This window comes from Bemisia tabaci, chromosome 8 (assembly GCF_918797505.1).
Source record: "Bemisia tabaci chromosome 8, PGI_BMITA_v3".
In the NCBI taxonomy this organism is placed as follows: Eukaryota; Metazoa; Arthropoda; class Insecta; order Hemiptera; family Aleyrodidae; genus Bemisia; species Bemisia tabaci.
In genome coordinates, this window is record NC_092800.1 from 18,563,725 (window position 1) to 18,584,111 (window position 20,387).

A 20,387-nucleotide genomic window follows, 5' to 3' on the forward strand; every position below is an offset into this window, starting at 1 on the left:
AAGCATTCCGGTACATGGTTCTTAACCAAAATTTCACGTAGAACACGATTCGCGCAACGAAAATTACTGAAACCAACTCCTAACGAAGATATTAACCTTTTCATTTCACATTGGTTACGAGGAATTTGAACTGCCCGCTCACAAGAAACTCAAAGCTCTACGTGAGTCAAATCGCGCACGACAACGGTCTCAGCAAGTTTCTTAATCGAGCAATATTCATTTCCCACCATGTGTTGTTCGAACTATAGGCAATTTGCTATAGCTGAGCCAAAGCGTCAAGATTGAGGTTGCCAGATTTTTACATCGCGCAGAGACTGTCATGATAACGTTTAGCGCGCGATGTGAATCACGTAGAGCATTGAGTTTTCATGAGCGGGTGGTTTGAATTTACGCATCAAGAATCATTAAATATCGTTGTGAGGAGTTGATTTCGATAATTTTCATTGTGCGCATCGTGCTCTACGTGAAATTTTGGTCACGGATCATATATCAGAATGCTGAAATTCGTACCTTGTCTAGTGGTCCATTATGATAATTGAGTTTCTAAAGTCAACTTTTTGTCAAGTTTACTTCTAAACTAGCGATCAAATGGACCGCGTCAAACAGAAAGGAATCAAGCCACATCAGCTATCGCCAAATGTAACTGGGGAATTTAATATTTTACATGGAAGCGGTTGTGCGCATTTTTTTGTGTGCAAATTTAAGTACTTTTTTACATAGCACGAAGCAAATTCCTTAAACTTTTCAAAGGAATCTGCAAGAACGTTCTCTTGTAAAAAACTAAATTGCCCGGCAGTTGAATTTGACAATGGCTGATGTGGCATGGTTCCTTTCTGTTAAACGCGGCCCAAATGATTTGTCACTATCCTCTTTCGTTCAAATCAAGCGAGCAGTAAGTATTTGAAAAACCCTAAGAACCAGTGTCCGAAACTCACAGACGCCAACGCGCCAAATGCGCCTAAGAAATCGGTCATGGCGCCTAAAAAATGAAGGCTCTGCGCCAACGTGGCCCCTAAAAATTGCCCTCCCCCAGAAAAAAATCCTAATTTTTCTTTTTGGTGAATTTTCAAAATTTCCCCCAAGTTACAGTTACTAGCACTGTGACTAAAACATCTTGCGTCTAACATTTCACTAAATGCGCCGCGATATATAGGCAAAAAATCAACCTGGCCCCTAAAAGATTTTCAATGGCCCCTAAAAATCGAGCTTGATGCGCCACATGGCTCCTAAAACCCACAAGTGAGTTTCGAAAGCTGCCAAGAACTCTGTCAGGACTTTTGGAAGATCAAGAAAAAATTTACAGGCTACTAGAAAATTAGGTTTACCTGAGAGACGTTGAAGAACTGCGTGGGTTTGAGGCTCGACACCTCCGGCTGGTACGTGGTCGGGTAGTCGGTCAATGTCGTGTCCTCGCTGGACAGCGTGGACGTCTGCGTGACCGGCCAGTCGAAGTCCGCATACGACTGAGACTGCACCAAATCCAACCCGGTGTACCCGTCGGTCGTCGTCCGGAACGGCGACCCCGTCAGGTTCGTGATAATATTACCCGCGCTGGGGTTCAAATCCGGATACGGCGTCGAAGAAGGCTCATACGCGGGCTCGCTGGAGGTGGGCAAAGTGGCCGTCTGGACGCCGCCGGTCAGGCTGTTGTCGACTGTCTCCGGGACGAAGATCGGCCGCGGCGTGCTGAGGTAGTTGCTGCTGTCTAACTTGGGTTCATGCGAGTAGTTCGTCGGGACGTCGATGAGCGGAGACTGGATGATCTCCTGGGGGTACTCGATGGAGGCGAGGTACGACGCGACCGGCCGGCTCTTGACGGTCTCGATGCTGGCCGGGAGTCGGATCGCCCCGGGGATGATCCCCGGGACGATCTTCTGGGGCCCGTTGAACCGGTTGAAGGGCTGCATCAGGTGCATCGGGATCGGCTGCGGGAAGATCGCCATCGGGGCGTAACGGAAGTTGGCGAACTGCTGCATGGGTCGGATCGTGTTCACTTCCGGCTTCCGGGGGTTGGTGTTGTAGATGGGGAGCTCCTGGTTGGCCTTGGCGTTCTGGTCGGCGGCGATGTTGTAGATGAAGATCTTGTTCGGGGGCAGGCTCATCGACGGCGGGAGCCCGCGGAAGTCGTTGTTCAGGGGGATGTACGGGGGGTTCGGGAAGGGGGGCGGTTTCTCGTATTCGAAGTCGGACGATGCCGACGGGAACGGCTCGTTGGAGGGTTGCTTCAGGCCGATCGGCATAGGGGGCGGGCGCACGTTCTTGATCGGCGGTTTTGGGGGTTGTTGCGGGCGAGGTGAAAAGAAGTTTAGGATGGATTGGAGCATCCCTGCAGGTCGCTCTGGCCGGTTGACCAGGGTCACTTGCATCGGAGGTTCCTTCTTGAAGCCTGATCCGCCGTTGGGGTAGGTCAGGAAATTCTGCGACGGGCCCGACGGTATCGGTATGTTCCGGTTGTAGTGGAACTCGGGGTTCGGGATATTAAGACTGGACGGCTTTCTGATTGGTTGTTGCTCTTGTGGGGGCGGGGATGGGGGCGGAGAGTTCTGGACGGAGGCTGCGGGGATATTATCCCCTCCGGGGTGGGGTTCAGAGTTGATGAAATTCGGCGGTGGGGGCATCGGGGGGAACCTACCCTGGGATCCATCTTGATTGTGAAGCGGCGGGAACCCTCCCTGGTTGTGTGGAGGGTACCCCCCTTGCGGTGGTGGTGGAGGGTAGCCACTGGGGGTGTTGATGTTCGAAGGGGGTGGAAGGCGGATGGCCCGGGCGATTGGTATCCAGGGGAAGGCGTTGCAGTTATCACATCTGTTGGCGAATTCCGAGCTGCGTTGGTAAGGCGGGAAATTTCTCAAATCTTTTGAGACCCTTTCTACAGATTTGTTTTCACTCTCGGATGATCCGAGGATCTCAGCCTCTATGTTACGTTCGTCGTCGGCCCGTTTGACTTGGCTCAAGGATATCCGTTCGTCGATGACTAGACCGCGTTTCCTGACGACCTCTTTGTCGCGACCGTTGTCGATGGGCCTGAAGCCCGATTCTAATACTGGCTCGTTTATATTCGGGACGTGGATGGGTTTGCCGTTGATGCTATCGCTGTGGCAGTGGGTGGAGAGCAGTGTGACTAGGAGCAGGGAAGCGTGGAGCCGGACCTGAAACAAAACAGAACAATGCTGCTGTAAAATTGAGATGTGTTTTGGGCGCAAGTAGAGAAGAATGGCGATAGCGACTAGGGATGTCCTTGGAATGTCACGTAGAGGTGGATTCTTAGCAGTAGCGTGGCGTGCTTGGCGATATATCGATTGATCTGTCATCTAAACCTATGGGGAAGGATCGATAGACAGGGTGTTTGCTACGAACTCCTTGATAATCTAGTCTTTACCATAGCTTCAACTGGGGAAATATCGATAATCGATATCGCCTCGCCACTGTTCGGCACATCGGTGGCCAGAGTGCGAGACCTCGTATCTCCGTTTCCGTCATTCACAAGGTTAACCAATGTCATACATACTTCATGTCTCTTTGGAAAACTAGTCGTCGTAATTTGCTGACAATTCTCTTGATTTTCTTTTCTCTGCCAGTAGAATATATTCCTTGTAAATTTCAAGCTAAAAAGTTGGATTTCTTTTCTTCGCTACAGAAAACTTTACATATCATGCTCAGATACCTAATTTTTTGTGATTTCTAGGACTGCTAACGTTGTAATACATTTAAATAATGCATTTCTCGGAAAATGTACAACGCCGCGATAAAAATCAGTTATGTTTTACTTCATCGACACAATCGGCAACTCTGCAATCAAGTTAAGGTGTATATACAATCAAGGCTTCAAGTGTCGCAGGCGATGGACACTGGACAAACATTATTCGGGCTCCATGATGTCTGTGTTACATACGCACGGAAGTGAAGGCGTTTTGATTTTGGACACCAACTGCCTCAGCAGTGGCACTCTACGGAGCGAGTTAATGAGGAGAGGCTTACAAAATGCAGCTACATGAAAAGCTCATATTTATATTAACACAGAACGTAGAGACTTTAGGATTGTTTTTATTGATTTTCTCCTAAAATTCTCTGTAAGAAGCCTCGTTTCAGCGTCTAAACTAACAGAACGGTAATATAATTACGAACGACCCTCACCCGTTGGAATCGGTCCGTCGACAAAAAGAGATGCAGCTAAATTATAACACGCACCATGGATCAAATTATGTAAACATCTCTAGAGCTGATCAGAAAGGTCTGAAATCCATTCCTTAATTCAAAATTTAATAGACTTGCGAAAAGATTGCATCATTGTTGCTGAAATGGTTTCTAGCCTGGATATGAACAACATATCTCAAAAGATGGAACATTTTTTTAAATACAGTGCCCAGTTTATGGTGAGAAACTTAAGAAGAACATTTTGAAGAGGAAAATACAATGAGAGATCGCAGTTTGAAATTTTTTTACTTTCAAAATACTGAAAATTCGACGGATCTTTGTTAAAACGACAAAAACATCGTTAAATTCCAAAATTTTGACGATCTGCTCAGAGGTAATAATAAACGAATCTGCAGTATAGAAAGTCCGTTTACAGCTGTAGAAGTTAGCGCCACTCCAAAACTCTAGGATACCGACAAAAAAACAATAGCTAGGCATCCACTGCGAGACCAAAGCAACTCCCTCGTAATTTTTAACCGCGGAGTCAAGCACAACTTTTGCTTTCCCCAGAAATCGTAAAATATTGTCGCTCTCGGCTCGGCCGTAAATATTTAAGCACGGCCCGGGATATCTGACTTGAACTCTCGACTTTCCAAAGATAAGCTCAGCGAATCCTGATCGCCTCCGATGCTGTCTCCATGGGTGTGCTTTTTGAGCGTCTCCTAGTTTCGTCGAAAAATTGTTCTCTCGAAAAGCATAATCGCAACCTGGAAGTGCGTTGCTTTTACGAGGAGGTTGGAATTCTAAGCAAGATTGGTTTTGTCTTGCAATTTGGCCAGTGGCAAGGAATTTTGTCACGGTTGTAGAATAGTCGGCTTACGTGAAAGTTCGAAAAAAAGCCTTAAAGTTCATTAATACGTCAAACATGTTATTTCAGCTCCTTTCCTGAGGAGACCCCAATTGTTTAACAGTGTGTTCGAGGGAGAGTAAAGAAAGCCTCGAATAAAGCATCATAAATAGATAATTTTTGCCAACCTCGATTTTTTCGAATATGGTCAAAAGGAGGTACTGAAAAAGTACTGAATTTTAACAATAAAAAATTACAAATCAACTGAAGGTACTAAACTTTTTGGGAGTGTACTGAAAAAGTACAGTAAAAATACTCCTTTTTGGCGAGCCTGATTATGACGATGAAAAAAAGTACGGGCTGTACAGAGATACCGTCCGTTCCGGGCTCAGAGGCTGGAAGTTCCTGGAGCCGTAGCTTCGATTACTCCGGGTGCTACGAACGGGACTTTCGGCCTCTAAACCCGGAATGCAGACGGTATGTCTATACAGCCCGTAAGCACGGCTTCCTCCTTTTTTTTTTTTTTTCAGTGTAGACACCTTGGTGATCCACACGTTAGTCCAGGATTTCATTTGTCTCTCCTTTTAGACTTTCGTGTGCTGTTGGTAGGCCACTGGACCTCGGCACAGGTCCTCGAAGTGGCTGCCGGGCCGGCCGGCCGGAGATAACTAATACTTAATGACGCAATATGTCATGGGGCACGGGCGCACGTTGCTCATTGTTTGAGGAGGCTTTCAGCCAAGTGAGTGGCTCCATTTCCCTTTTTTCAAACAAACGCGCGTCGCCTCGCAAATGGCCCCACCGTTGTCGAAAGTCACCGTAACTTACGCAGCTTGTCCCTCGTTGCCGCCTCGCAAGGGTAAAGTTTCCATACAGTAGCGTAGCGTGAATTGCGATTTATCGATTATTATGCCATTTAAACCTATGGTAAAGAATCGATTATTAAGATGTTCGCTTTGAACACCCTGTTTATCGATAATTTTCCATAGGTTTAAATGACGGATCAATCAATACATCGCAGAGCACGCCACGCCACTGGTTTCCAATTTCCCTCAACATCCATTCCATAGATCCCAAGTTCTACCGTGATACCGACGGGTGCCGAAACTTTCAAAATTGTGAAATCGGAGCCCGTTGAATCTCTTTTGGATGAAATCACTGAAATAGCTAAAACAGCAAAATTTGTCATATCTCTATGAAAACGAAACATGTGAGAGAGCCGTGAGTACGCAAAAATGATGTAGTCTCAGGCAAGACAGCCGTAAGGAGTATTATTCATCCACAGAGCCAATAAAAACAGAAATTTTAAGTAACATGGCGCTCTTTGCAGCCAATTTCTAACCTGAAAATGTGTTTGTTGTATTTCTAAAACGCAAACACGAATGCATGCAGATGATAGCACGGAGCACCTATGACCGTCTTATTGTCAAACTTAAAACATAAAATAACATAAAAATGAATATTATCCTTTTTGCATAGTTGAAATAAAATCGGTCAATTTATGATCATCTAAACGATTTCTAAGAGTCTTTCGGATGATTGGTGGCAATTTGACAAAGAACAGAGGATACTCTCAGTAAAAATTTCCGTGTCGAGGCTACTGAGCTCAATTTCTCAACACTTCATTTTTGCACTTACGGCTCTCTTCGCTATCTCAGCAGCCTAAGCAACTGCCTCAGGTGCCTATCCTGTAAATGCAGGCTTATCAGAATAATATATCTGAAATACCAATTGCTCAGTCTGGCAGATACGGATTGTGCTCCAACGGGATGCACAAAAGAAAAGCTGCCACATTTCGTAAATCTCTTGAAATTATACGATAAATTTACACATTAATCTGCACAATGTTGCAACCAAGCGAAAGAATCCGCCGGACCCGCACGTGACCAGAAATATTAATCCCGGGCCAAGCCCCAAACTTGGAACTCCGAGCTTTTAGGGGGCGTTTGCCACATTTCCGGAAAACACATATTTCGAATCTTCGAAACATGGTTCTAAAGAGGATTAGTTTCATTGTACTTTTCACAATCGGCAATAACGGCTAAAAGCATCGGTGGATGACACAGGCTGATGACAATAGTAGCTTGAGTACCCGTGACCGCCAGCTCGGTACCTTTTCCTGAGCGTTTGGTAAATGACGGAAAATCCGAACGAATTTGCCCTAGAGATTGCGTAATTTTTACCAGTTTTGCAAAACATTTGCATAATAAGTCTGACATTGAAGATTGGCGCAATCAGTGTACATAGGAAACGTGCCTGAAGACGGAATGAGGCATGGGACAGTTTTAGACATCTTTGACTCGCGTGACGAAATACTTTTCCCTTTTTTAATCATTTCTGTGCAAACCAGCGAAGGTTTGAAAAGGCCAGTTTCCCCCTTTTTACTACGTATAATTGAATGAAACATTGATACGCACTAGAAAATAAAAAAAAAATAATAGCTGAATTACGTTATAAGAAGGAATTAAACGACCAAGTAAATAAATTGGCACATTGAAAATAAATTAAGCTGACAATTTTAATATTTTAGGGAGGTCGATCGGATCTTCGACAGAAAGTTGGTGGCAGGTTCCAGAATCCTTTCTACTGTAACACTTGTATTAGTAACTAAATCTCAAATTTGTCAGCATTATACAATTTATCCGTGTTATTGGTTTACTGAGATGGTGTCGTTCGCACAATATAAGAATACTAGGGGGCTACGCCCCCTGGCCGCTACGCGGCCCAACCCCCTGAAGGCGCTCCGCGCCATCAATGGGCCGCTTCGCGGCCCTATTTTTACCCTCCTATCAGTGTTATATTTAATTTTCCCCTAAACAATTACGATATGAGGTATACTTTAATTTTAAACTTTACTTAAAATTAAAAGGACGCGTTTTGGAATGACTGCTTGATGAATTATTGCAGTAAAACAATGAACAATGATAGTCGGATAATAATTAAGTATCTTATGAGTCGGGGATCGAACCAACACCGAATTCTCGGTGGACGCATTCGACGTCTTAGACGACTCGGCCATCGCTCGACGTGAGATCGTTGGAGCGAATCTTGTGTAGATAAGTGTAGAGCTGATGCGCAGGCTACCCAGCTACTGCGCAACCTCCTCGACCACTGCGCATCCTCCCGCGCATAGCGGTAGCAGTACCGGAGCATTCTGTAAACTCACTCACTTTTATAACGTGATTTTAAAAAAACCTGGATCCTTTTTCCAAAATCTGATTACAGCGGGCTCATCTAGGGCCTATTACCTGTCGATTTACGCAAAAATCATGGAAATCGGCCCGGTAGAACGCTCAAATGAACTATGACAAAAAGTATAAATTTACATTGTTTAAATGGGAGAATTCGCAACTTTACCACGTAATATAAAAAAACCTGGGCCATATTTTGAAAATCTAAAAAGAGTTGGCTTATCTAGAGACAATTGCCCGTCGATAGCCGCAAAAATCATGAAAATCGGCCCGGTAGAACGCTGGAACTAAGCGTTACCAGTTTCGCAAAATTAGGAGGTCTCGGAGCTTATAGTATAGATAGCAATTTCTTAAATTTTCTGGTAATGCAATTTAGATCAACTTTTTAAGAAATTTAAATTGATTTTCTAAAACCATGAACTTTCATTATTTATGAATTTAGTTATTTTTTATCTTTGTTTCGAGACAGATCATTAATTATTACGAGTTTTATTCTATTTTGTATTTTCCTTTCAATGTTTTTTTCAATGTATTTAACTGATTATCCATCGGTATTTATGTTCGGTTATCATCTAGGAAATCCCTTAGATTCTGAGCAGTTATCGAAATATGAGATATGGGAACTCCAAAAAAAGCTGCGGAACTCCTATTTTGTTATGCTGTGTGCGGTTTTCGAGGATTAAAAACGCAAGTCGCGTGACTTAAGCGTCAGTGTCAATGGCACCACGCATGGGTTCACGAACTTGGACGAGTGCGTATGCGTAAACTTGCGATGTTGTCAATTCTAAATAGTTAAGTATCAAGCTGGGGTATAAGTGACTCCTTAATTTAATATCATCAATCTAAATGTGGGATCCAGTTGTAGCATTTAGAATCTAGTCGAAGGGCTTTGAAATTGAAAAATAAAATATGCTCACTGCAAACAAGCTACTTTTAAGGGAAATGGCTGAAAAATCATAATAAAAGCAATAAAAAGGTGTAAAAATTACTCCTGACTTTACGATCTGCGTGAGTAATCTATCATGCTGTGTTTTTTATCTCTATTTTAGTAATATTAACTGACCTGATTGATTCTTGAAACTTTCATTTCAACTAAAAGAGCAATAAATTTATATGGTAGGATTATTCACTATTTAATGGTAGGTACTTTCTGATCGCTGGTCATAACTTCTAAATCAAGTCTTTTTTTTATTTATTGTACCTGAAAAATTGGTTTTTTTGACACTTCACGTCATTTCTCAATCTTGTTAAAGTCGTGGAATATTCTTTGACAAAACTTAGAATGAAAGTAAAATTTCTTAGCACCAAGAAGAGCAAAAGTAATGCTTTAACATGTCTCCGGGGCATTCCAATTTTTTGCTACTATATTAAACAATCACCTTGGATTTTACCCATCACGTACTGGTTTTCCGGAAAGTCCTGGTGGTAAAATTTTTGAGGCATTTTCTCCCAAGTTAGCCTCAAAGATACAAGAGAATCAGTTAAGTCAACTCTCAACATATGACATGACCCAAAATTCGTAGGTCTGTGTCATTAATATCCCCTCTATCCATAATTTTATGATCTTGATCGATAAAACATTGAAGTTTGATGGCAGTTGATAGTACAGGCCGTTGATTAAGGTTCGATGATCACTGTTACCAAAAGTTTACGACCTATACTCGATATACTTAGAGACTTTAACGCATGGTAGACAAAAAAAAACCCCGACAGGACCATAATTTGTACACTCCGTGTCTCGGTGCATTTCCTTCTCTTTTTTTGCTGAAGCGTTTGATTTTTTTCAAAACTTCCCTTTGCATGCAAAGAGAACTGGAAGCAGTTCCACCTGAAACATTTTTTAGTGAAAAAGAATGATGGCCATATTCATAGTTGCTCCTCGAACAGTTTTCTTCCTTTGGAAGTCCCGTATGGTTTACATAGTGATTAAGTTTTATTCTAAGATTAAGAATTTAAGATTTAAGGAGCCCTAGTCATAGCATCATACAAAGGACAATTTTAACGAATCTTGAGTGAATTTCAACGTGAAACTTTGGAATTCGACCCACTCAAATGATTACAATAATTACAATGACCCACACTGCAAAAAAAAAAAAAAAAAAAAAAAAAAAAAAAAAAAAAAAAAAAAAAACACGAGAGAAGAAGTCATACGATTTTGAAAAACCTAAAGGTAAAAACAAACCTATCATAAATATTTCAAAACCTCCAAAATTTATCTTCTGTATTTTGAATTGTTTTCGTATTTAAATCATCGTAATACCTTACAAAGATGTACTTCGAAAGTCATACTGTTGAATTTTACTCAAGAAGTTTGAATAGTAACCAGTAACTTTGAAAAATATATTGCGGATAAAATATTGAAAATCAATACGTTTCATGAAACGTGTATATTTACTGCATACCTTTTTTCCGAATGATGTGTCAAAGTCTTTAAAACTGTGCTCAAGTGGATGAAAAATTGCGTTTTAGACAGTGCGTCTAAGACCTCAATCTTTTTCCTTTCGCAATTTTGTCTATAAAGCTTCTCGCGATGGTAACGATGATTTCATCACTCATATTACCGCTTCAATGCTAAAATAAAATCCCGGAGCACCAAATAACGCAACACTTCCTATTACTTGACAATGGGATTACAACCCACCAATTCCATTTATTATCCAAAGCTTTTATGATACTTTCGGGAAAAATTACACGCCGCGAAGAGGGAGAGCTTGCCCAACTTAACGAATTACTTTCACTTACGGACGGGCCAAGCTCGCTCCAAAACAAAGGCAATCACGGTGAATTTTTCGTGTGCGTAATCAAAAAGAGTTGGTCAAAGTATCGACGCCAATATTAGCTCCCGATGATTCTCATTGTTCTCTAGTCGCAGAGTTAAGTAAGAGATCCGCTGTGCTAAGTAAATGCGTCGTATGAACATTCAAGAGTTGCCAAATTTCTGCTCATAAACATCGCATTCCATGAGAACTTGTGACATTCCGTCAAATTTTCTGTAAGTTTTCATCGTGATTCAATCTCCTAAACTGGAAAATGTCAAGTAGAAATTATTGAAACCAGGGAAATAAAACATATCTGTATGGAAAATTCTGTATGAAGGGGCCGTCCCTACTCTGGATAAAAAAACACATTGGATCTAGAGTCTAGACTCTTGAAAGCATTGACAAGAAAAAGGACTCTTGATTCAATCAGATTAAAGCTTACATCAAAAGGAAATCCGCTCAAATTAAGAGGCTTGGTTCTTGATTTAAGCTTAAATTTGATTGAATCAAGAGTATTTTTTCTTGTCGATGTTTTTAAGAGTCTGGACTCTAGATTCAATTTTTTTTCCAGTGTATATTACGTACCCTACTTTTCCGGCATTTTTGACCCCAGTCCCTTGTAAAGCTTTTGTGACGTAGGTCCTTACCCTTTAACACGTAAAAACAAAATAGCGTAACGCTCTCCACTACCCCCCCCCCTCCTCGCCCCCCACCCTAAGTTAGACCTACGTCAAATAGTTGAAGACCGTAATAAAAAAGAAATTTTGGATAGAAATGCATTCAAAAAAGGTGTAGGGGTCCATCCAAAGGAGCCTCAAGAAGCAGGCTGATTATTGACATTGATAGACAAAAGAGAAGGAGCGATGGAGCGATATTGGTGGAAACGGGTGTTTGCAATAGATTAAGGAGGTAAATCATCAATTAACTAACGACAACTCGCGATAGACCCTGTAGTTAATCCATAATTTTCCTCTCAGTCTGAAACAACCATTGACCCAGCCTGCTTCTGGCCAATACTGGCTGGTTATCGAAATTGATAGACAAAACTATAGACAAAAAAGGCAGAGGCGCAAAAAACCATGGAGTGATCCTATTGGATAAAACGGGTAGTTCTCATAGACCGAGGGAGAAAATGATAGATCGCGGGGTGCCGTTAATATCTATTAATCATTTCCATCGTCCCTTGCATAACCACCCGCTTCCATTAATTGGGTAGCTTAAGTTTCAGTATGTCCCCTTTGTCTATCGTTTTGTCTATCAATTCAATTGATCAGCCCTTAGGAAGCTTCGTCACTCGCATAGTTTGACTTCCGTCCATCAATGCGAATCTTAAACTAATGTCATGAACACTTTGTATGTGAAGACATTTCTGGAGACTTAAACGCAGGGGTACGAAAGTAAGCGAAAATTTCAATAATGAGCCCGCAGGTGTTTATATCCGGATTGCCAGCTTTATCTAGCAATTTACACAATCACACCGCAGTTTTTAACTCGTACATCGATAGGTGTTCGACCGAAATTACGCGCTTTTGCGCATCGCGCAGAGGAATCCACGCGCGATCCGCTAAAAGCGATTCTTATTCCTGAATGAAAACAAAATTTCTCTTTCCGTAGATTATTAGCCCGGCCGCTATTATCCTTGGCTAGGTGGTTTCTTCTTATTAATACCAGCTCGGGAGGCGAGAGGGGGGGGGGCATGGGGGAGAGTGGGGGGGGGGTGTATGTGTTCGACGGGAAGAGATGCAGTGTGAACTGTGAACTGAGCGCTCTCCGCACGGAGCATCCGGTGTGAACCGTGTCACCCGTACTCCGGCGCCGGGTCACCGGAGCACTTTTCCCTCTCCTTTTCCCGCTTCGCTTTTAAATATTCCCGCGCGGCGTTGCCACTGAGGGAAGAAAAAGGAGGAATTATCAAAGCACGGTGCACGGGGTCTTAGGATTTACGGCTGGACTGCACTGAAAAAAAAATATCGGTGTATTTACTAAGAAAAGGGTAAAATTACCAAGAATTCAGGGTTCTATTTGATCCCAGTTTTTTCTTGGTAAAATTACCATTTATGGAATTGGTAATTTTACCGAGAGATCTCAGTGAAATTAATGAACTTTCTCGGTAATTTTACTGGACCTTGGTAAAAACGCCAATATTTTTTATCGACTGTGGTAGAATTACCGAGATAAAATGGCAAAGTTACCGGGAATTGATTACCAGTAAAAAAGGTATTCTTACCTGAAAAAAAACAGTAAAAATACCGGTTTTTAGGTAAGCTTACCAGTCTGTCTTGGTAAAATTATCAATAATTGGTAAAAAAAGTGAGATGGTAAAGGTACCAACGGACCTTGGTAAAAACGCCGAGAATTTTTTTTCAGTGTGCAGAAGCGTGGTCTCCATTGGGCTGATTCTTGAAATTGATGGACAAAGGCAAAGACGGAGGAGACCAAGAGGAAATGAAGTGAGCCTACTCGTTGAAACGGAAGGTCTTTATAGACTTAATTGGAAAGAGATGGACTTACTCTATAGGGTCTCGCGCGGGTTGTCGTTACTTCGTCTATTCCTTACCTCCTTTATCCATTGCAACCATTCGCTTCCACAAAGGATGGATAATTTACACAAAGGAATTTTATTGCTTCATCTGAGAGTGCTTAATGAGTATTTTATATAAGTTGTATTTTCGTAGTATTTTTCATAATTTTTTTCCGATATAGGAAATTGTATAAACATATATTTAAAAGTGAGAAAATGTCCCGCCTTGTGACGTCATCTGGCGGCTTTCCCTATATATAAACACGTGTATTTCAGCAGATTCGGTTATTTTGTCGATAATTGGTCAGTTTCGAAACTAAGGATAATCTCGCACTCAGTATTCATAGTATTCATCTTAAACATGAAATTCACCTAAGTTCAGACACCTACAAATGCTCCATTGCTCCATTTTCTCTTCGTTTTCGTTGTCATCGCTTTGTCTACCTATTTCAATAATCAGTCTGCTGGATAAGAGTTTTAAAACACTAACTATAAATGCTTCTTCCGTAAATTTTTTGTTTCAAAAGTCCTTCCAGTCGAATGAAGCAACGGTCTCCCTCTAATTTTTCGGAAAAACTATCATTTCCTCTGAATTGCTTTGATTCTAGCTTGGATTTCCCCACAGGATTTTGTAAACGTAGTAGTATATCATTATTCCGGTTATCCGTACATTGCATGTACATCACTGATTAGCTCGCATTAAAATCGGAGAAATTTCAAGAAATTTAGCAACGTTGTTTGCACTGCACTCGCTCATGGGTCTAGAGCGTGAGTCCTGCCAACTTGCTAAGCACTTCGCGCTTATGCCGACTGGGGTGCTGGCTCACGGTACCATACACTACCGTGCGAAACGAGGGATTTTCTTGCCAAATCTGTCAACGGTGGCACCGACTTCACTTTTAGTTTTGTTTTCATTGTCTCAGTGTGGAAACTTGTATGCTCGTAAAAAAGGGAGAGGGAAGAGCCAAGCTCATCTTCCCTGCCTCGCGAAAAAACTGACCAACCTTCACTGTTGTATAATCGCGTGGGTTTCGGTTATGATTTCATTAAGATACTTTGGTCTTTAGATAGTGTGCGGTACTCTATTGGTTGCGATTTCTCTGACAGGAACTTTTTCCTTGACATACCTTGATCTCCCAGACAACGCACCATTTTTTCTCACGTTTTCTTCATATTTCCATCTTTTTAGATATCCATGATTTTCTTGCCATTTTCTTGTTTTCTCTGATGTTCTTCTGTTTTTTTTTTGTTTGTTTTTTGTTCTTTGAATATTTACCTGTTCTCTTACATATTTTTCTATTTTAAGCCCACTATTTCAGATATTTTCTCACATTTCTGCCATTTTCCTCTTTTTTCCTGGCGTCTTTCTACATTCTCTCTAGCATATTCCCTATTTTACCAAAAATCTCATTGTATAGTTCAGACATTTCCCCGCAGCCCTATTTTTACTGCATTTTTCTCTCACCGAAAACAGTTCCGTTATTAGCTTGGCCTTAGTATTAGAAAAATTCGTTCATTAAGTGCAAAGCGTGAAAAACGGTAGCCTGCAGATAATGAAAATTAGAACAAGATAATTGAAGAATTTCATCCGAAAAATGCAGAATTATGCTGAGGACCTCAGTATTCTGACCTCATTGCCTTAGTACCTCTGTATTGAACTTTTCTTACTGATCCTAATGAATAAACACTAATTATAAACGCTGTACTTTACTATTGGGTAAGCAAGAAGTTCCTTAGATACCAGATCCCACAAATCCAATCCAGTGTCCTGCACGACACACATGATACTCGTGACACAGTAATTTAGTAGCGTTTCTCACGGAGATCCGAACGAAAGTTCCATCCGCCACTGTGTGAGCAACTAATACCTCTGGAATGTCTCGGATTTAGAATAAATTCTACACTCCATTGTCTACAAATTTGTCTTGAATTTCTGCCCTGCTGAACTTTCAAAGAGTAAATGATTAGGTGTTGTTAGGGTGTGCATGCGTGTGTTTCTGTCTCAAAAAGATGCGTTCGTCATGAAAAAACTGTAGAGTTTTCGTTGTGTCACCCGCTGTTCAACCACGTAAGTGTGAATCCGTTAAGGTGGTAGATCACCCAATCTTAAGTTATGTCCATATAATCCTGGTTATGTACAATCCACCTCTGCAGTCCCCGAAGAGGCTGAGATTCTAGCTGAGCTGTCGAGCCGCCATGACAGTCACCGGATAATCACGATTATTGAAATTGATAGACAAAGTTACGGACAAAGGAGACAAGAGGGATTTATAGAGAGCTCCTGTTGATGGAAGTGGGTGGTTGCAATGAACAACAGAGGTAGGTAATAGACTAACTAACGGCAACCCACGAGAGACCCCATAGTTGGACCGTGTTAAGCAGAAAGGAACCAAGCCGCATCAGCTATTGCCAAAAATTAGGCAGTTTAATCGTGTACATGAAAATGGTTGTGCAGATCTTAAGGCTTTCAGGTAATTTTCTGCATAAGGCGAAGCAAATTCTTCACAATTTTTGAAGGAATCCGCAAAAACATTCTTTAGTAAAAAATTAAATTGCCCGGTTAAATTTGGCGATAGCTGATGTGGCTTGGTTTTTTTCTGCTAAACGCGGTCTAGTCAGTTCATCATTTCCCCCCTTAGTCCGAAGGAATCACCCATTAATACCAATAGGATTTCTCCATATTCCTTACGTCTTCTTTGTCTATCTTTTTGTCTATCAATTTCTTGTGGCTTGGTTCCTTTCTGCTAAACGCGGTCTAGTTAGTCCATCATTTTCCCCTAGTCCATAGGAACCACTCATTGATACCAACAGGATCGCCCCATACTCCTTACGTCTCCTTCGTCTATAGCATTGTCCATCAAATTCTTATGGCTTAGTTCCTTTTTGCTAGACACGGTCTAGTTAGTCCATCATTTCCCCCCCTAGTCCATAGGAACCACTCATTTATATCAATAGGATCGCTTTATACTCCTTACGTCTTCTTTGTCTATAGCTTTGTCTATCAATTTCTTGTGACTTGGTTCCTTTCTGCTAAACGCGGTCTAGTTAGTCCATCATTTTCCCCCCTAGTCCATAGGAACCACTCATTTATACTAATAGGATCGCTCCATACTCCTTACGTCTTCTTTGTCTATCACTTTGTCTATCAATTTCTTGTGGCTTGGCTCCTTTCTGCTAGACGGGGTCTAGTTAGTCCATAATTTTCCCCCTAGTCCATAGTAGCCACCCATTTATACCGATAGGATCGCTCCATACTCCTTACGTCTCCTTACGTCTCCTTTGTCTATCAATTTCTTGTGGCCTGGTTCCTTTCTGCTAAACGCGGTCTAGTTAGCCCATCATTTTCCCCATCGTCCATCATCTTCCCCATAGTCCGTAGGAACCACCCATTTATACCAATAAAATCGCTCCATACTCCTTACGTCTTCTTTGTCTCTCGCATGCAGTCTCTCTTTGTCTATCAATTTCTTGTGGCTTGGTTCCTTTCTGCCAAACACGGTCTAGTTAGTCCATCATTTTCCCCCTTAGTCCATAGGAACCACCCATTTATACCAATAGGGTCGCTCCTTACGTCTTCTTTGTCTATCGCTTTGTCTATCAATTTCAATAATCAGCCCGTGGTCACATACGTCGAGGAAATTCTGGAAGAAATAAGCTGAATCCCGAGCGGCGGCGCCTCGGAGCTATTTCCGCGGATATCCGGACGGGCGGGGCGGATGGCCAGGAGGGGGAGAAGGGGGAGAGGCGTCGAACGATGAATGATGCGAAGAGGAGCAGAGCGTGAAAGCTGCAGGGAAGTTGTGTGACGTAACGTGCCATTGATGCGACGACGGCGGCGCGGCCGGCGCCCGGTCCCACGGCGGAGCGTGCTCCCGCTGCGTGCGCCATGCGACACGCTCGACGCTCGTCCGCGGTTCGCGCGCCACTTCCAGCCCGACGCACCACCCGCGCCCCCCGCCCACGCACGAGGGAGCAACGATGCCAGATTTCTGGAGACATATACATTGTGTGATAAACGCCGAGGTATAAGATGCTCGATGCCCGAAGGGTCTTGGTTCAACGGAGGCAGTCGAGGTGAGCTGTCGCAAAGCGCCAAGAAGTGCTGTGAAGCGACTTTTTATATACACATTTAAAAACAAAATAAAATTCATAGAAGTTGATTTTAAAAATTGAAACAAAAATAGAAAAATAAATGGAATTAGATGCAATTAAAGTAGTAAAAGAAAATCTTCAAACTTAAAAAATTTGGCGGTAGCTTAACCTAACTAGAGGAATCTGCCCTAGACATATTTATGTCCCTCCTTCTTAGTGATATTATTTTTCATTCAATTATAATAGTTTTATTTTTTCTAAAAATCATTATAGTTGTTAACACAAGGTAACAACAAGGCATCATTATAGTTAGGTTAACAAGAACAATGGCGTAGCGGGTGGGTGGGAGAAATACTGCCGTGATAGCGAGGAGAGCCGTAATTCTCAAAATTTCGAAATCGAGTTTCTTTCAAAATGGGCCATATCTCTTTAGGATGAAACGATTGAAACTGCTAAAACACTAAAATAGCTTAATTCGTTTTATTTGTATGAAAACGAGAGCTGTGAGAAAACCGTAAGTGTGGTTGTTTCAGACCAAACAGCCGTAAGAAGCATTATTCCGCCAGAGTGCCAATGAGTGCAGTACATTAAAGTAAAATTGCGCCCTTTGCTGTCGATTTCCAACCTGAGAATTTGTCTGTTGTGCGTCCAAAACGCAGCCAAGAAAGCATGCAGAAGGTAGCACTTACGGCTGTCTTGCCTGACATAGCCTGACATGAGAAGGAAAAATACCCTTTTAATGTACTTGAAATAAAATTCGTAGAGTTTTAATCACTCGAACAACTTCTGAAAGTCTTCTGAATGATCGGCGGCTTTTGAAGAAAACCGGTCGATTCCAATACACTTTTCCGCTAAGACGCTACCAAGCCCATTTCCTCTTCCTCTTCCTTAAAGTTGAGGTACATGGTTTCGCACTTTGGCCATCGATGTATTGTCCCTCTGAAAAAAATTCATTTGATGCTTCAGTCCGTAGCTTATTTAACAATCTATTGAACAGCGCGGAGGAAAGTAGGGTTTTGTTTGCCCACCGTGGCAACAGCGTGGGAACTGCATCGCGAGAAGCTCGGATATCATGTTGCGTTCTGACGGGCCGACGGCGCAATGCCAATGCCAATGACGACGGACGGCCACAACATGACCGCTCTGGACCGCCGTTCCCGGCTGCGAGATCAAGTCCGGGGTAACTAGGTGAAGGTCCCCCTGCAACCTCCAACCGTTTCAGCGTAAAGATGACCCAAAAGGGTCACATACTGAAATGACCGGGAACGTTCTATCCTGCCATATTCGGCCCCCCAAGAATGGAATGGAGATAGTCATTTTTAGAGTACCTTTATAGGGCGAGTATGGACAGCGGGCCCTAGGGAGAGCTTAGGGCCCAAAAATGGCGGCGCATAGAGGGACGAGCTAATAGAAGAGGTCGAACGTAAAATTTTTGGCTAAAATTTTAAATTTTGATGTTCATTTTCTAACAAATTCCATTTCAAGGGGTGTTTCTTAGATCATAAAAGTTACGGGCTATATATACATACCGTCCGTTCCGGGCTCAGTGGCCGAAACTTCCGAATGCTGGATCCGTAAGGCTTCGATTGCCTCGGGTGCTACGATCGGAACTTCCGGCCTCTGAACCCGGAACGCGGACGGTATATAGCCTGTAAGTACGGCTCCCACGGCCGGAGTTTTTTTTTAGTGGAAAAATCATATAAATGTCAGGGTAAAAGTAAAAGTAAAAATATGTAACTTAAAAATCATGCGAAATTATTCCGTCCAAAACCCCTGAAAAATCAGGGAATTTCTGAATGGAGATGTTGCATGTGTGAGATATTTGCGATGTTTTCATGCAAAAGTTCGCGAGAAACACGATGGTGCCACTGGTTTTCTCTGAAATCAACTCCCAAGCTCAAAAAAAGCTCTCAAGTTGAGGCCAAAATGGAGGGAATATTCCACGCTATCCTGAGAGTCCACCTCTACATCAATACAAACTCTCCATGCAAAGATAGGGAACAAATACATTAGCAGTGATGCCGTGTTTTCAATTTTGGAGTCCCCAAATAAACTGGCAACCCTGTCAATGTATTTGCTGTCTATCTTTGCATGGAGAGTTTGTCTTGATGTAGAGGTGGACTCTCAGGATAGCGTGGGATATACCCTCCATTTTGGCCTCAACTTGAGAGATTTTTTTGAGCTTGGGAGTTGATCTCAGAGAAAACCAGTGGCACCATCGCATCGTGTTTCTCGCAAACTTTTACGTTAGAATCAATAGTCAAATTGCAAATTCCTCACACATGCAACATCTCCATTGAGCAAAACTTTTCACCCTACAGTAAACGTCAAATTCATACGACAAATATTCCCTCTACCGGTAGGTATTCATGCCTCGAAGCTAGAATAAAACAATGAGGAGTCGCACCCTAAATGAGCCGTTCGCAATCAGCGCCGAGGAAAGTGTCGTGAAATAGACGGAAGGCTCCGACTTTCACGGAGACGGTGCCAATACGCCCGGTCAAAATATCCCGGTATCGGAATTATTGTCTTAGCACGTAGCTAAAATACTTTCTACACCTTGCCTTCAGTTTTTATGTAAATCGAAGATACGCTCGTATGAATGCTAATCAGATATCGGTGAGTACACTCACCTCACAAAACCGTGTGCTCTCGGGTGAGTGTAAACACGCAATTCGGTGACGTCCCTCTCTTGCCTCACCAATTTCAGTTCCGTTCCAAATTTTTCGCTACGGCCCCAATAATACCCGAGCAAATCGATAAAGGTGAATCTTCAGCGGTGCGTAGTGTAACATTTTGCCGTGCAGGGGGGCACCGCTGCCTTTTAACTTAATAGTTCACGG

The 20,387-nt window shown here is 42.5% G+C and overlaps 1 protein-coding gene across 2 annotated transcripts in view; it reads right to left on the reverse strand.

Moving 5' to 3' along the window:
• The window catches only part of LOC109044390 (uncharacterized), a 57,027-nt gene that overhangs the window by 597 nt on the left and 36,043 nt on the right, over positions 1-20,387 (reverse strand). Inside the window, exon 2 of one of the 2 annotated variants that reach the window (XM_072303427.1) lies at positions 1,326-3,149. In XM_072303427.1, the coding sequence (XP_072159528.1) occupies positions 1,326-3,149 (1,824 nt within the window). Of the gene's footprint in view, positions 1-1,325; positions 3,697-20,387 lie in introns of those variants that run through there. The other variant, XM_072303426.1, reaches the window with a different exon arrangement.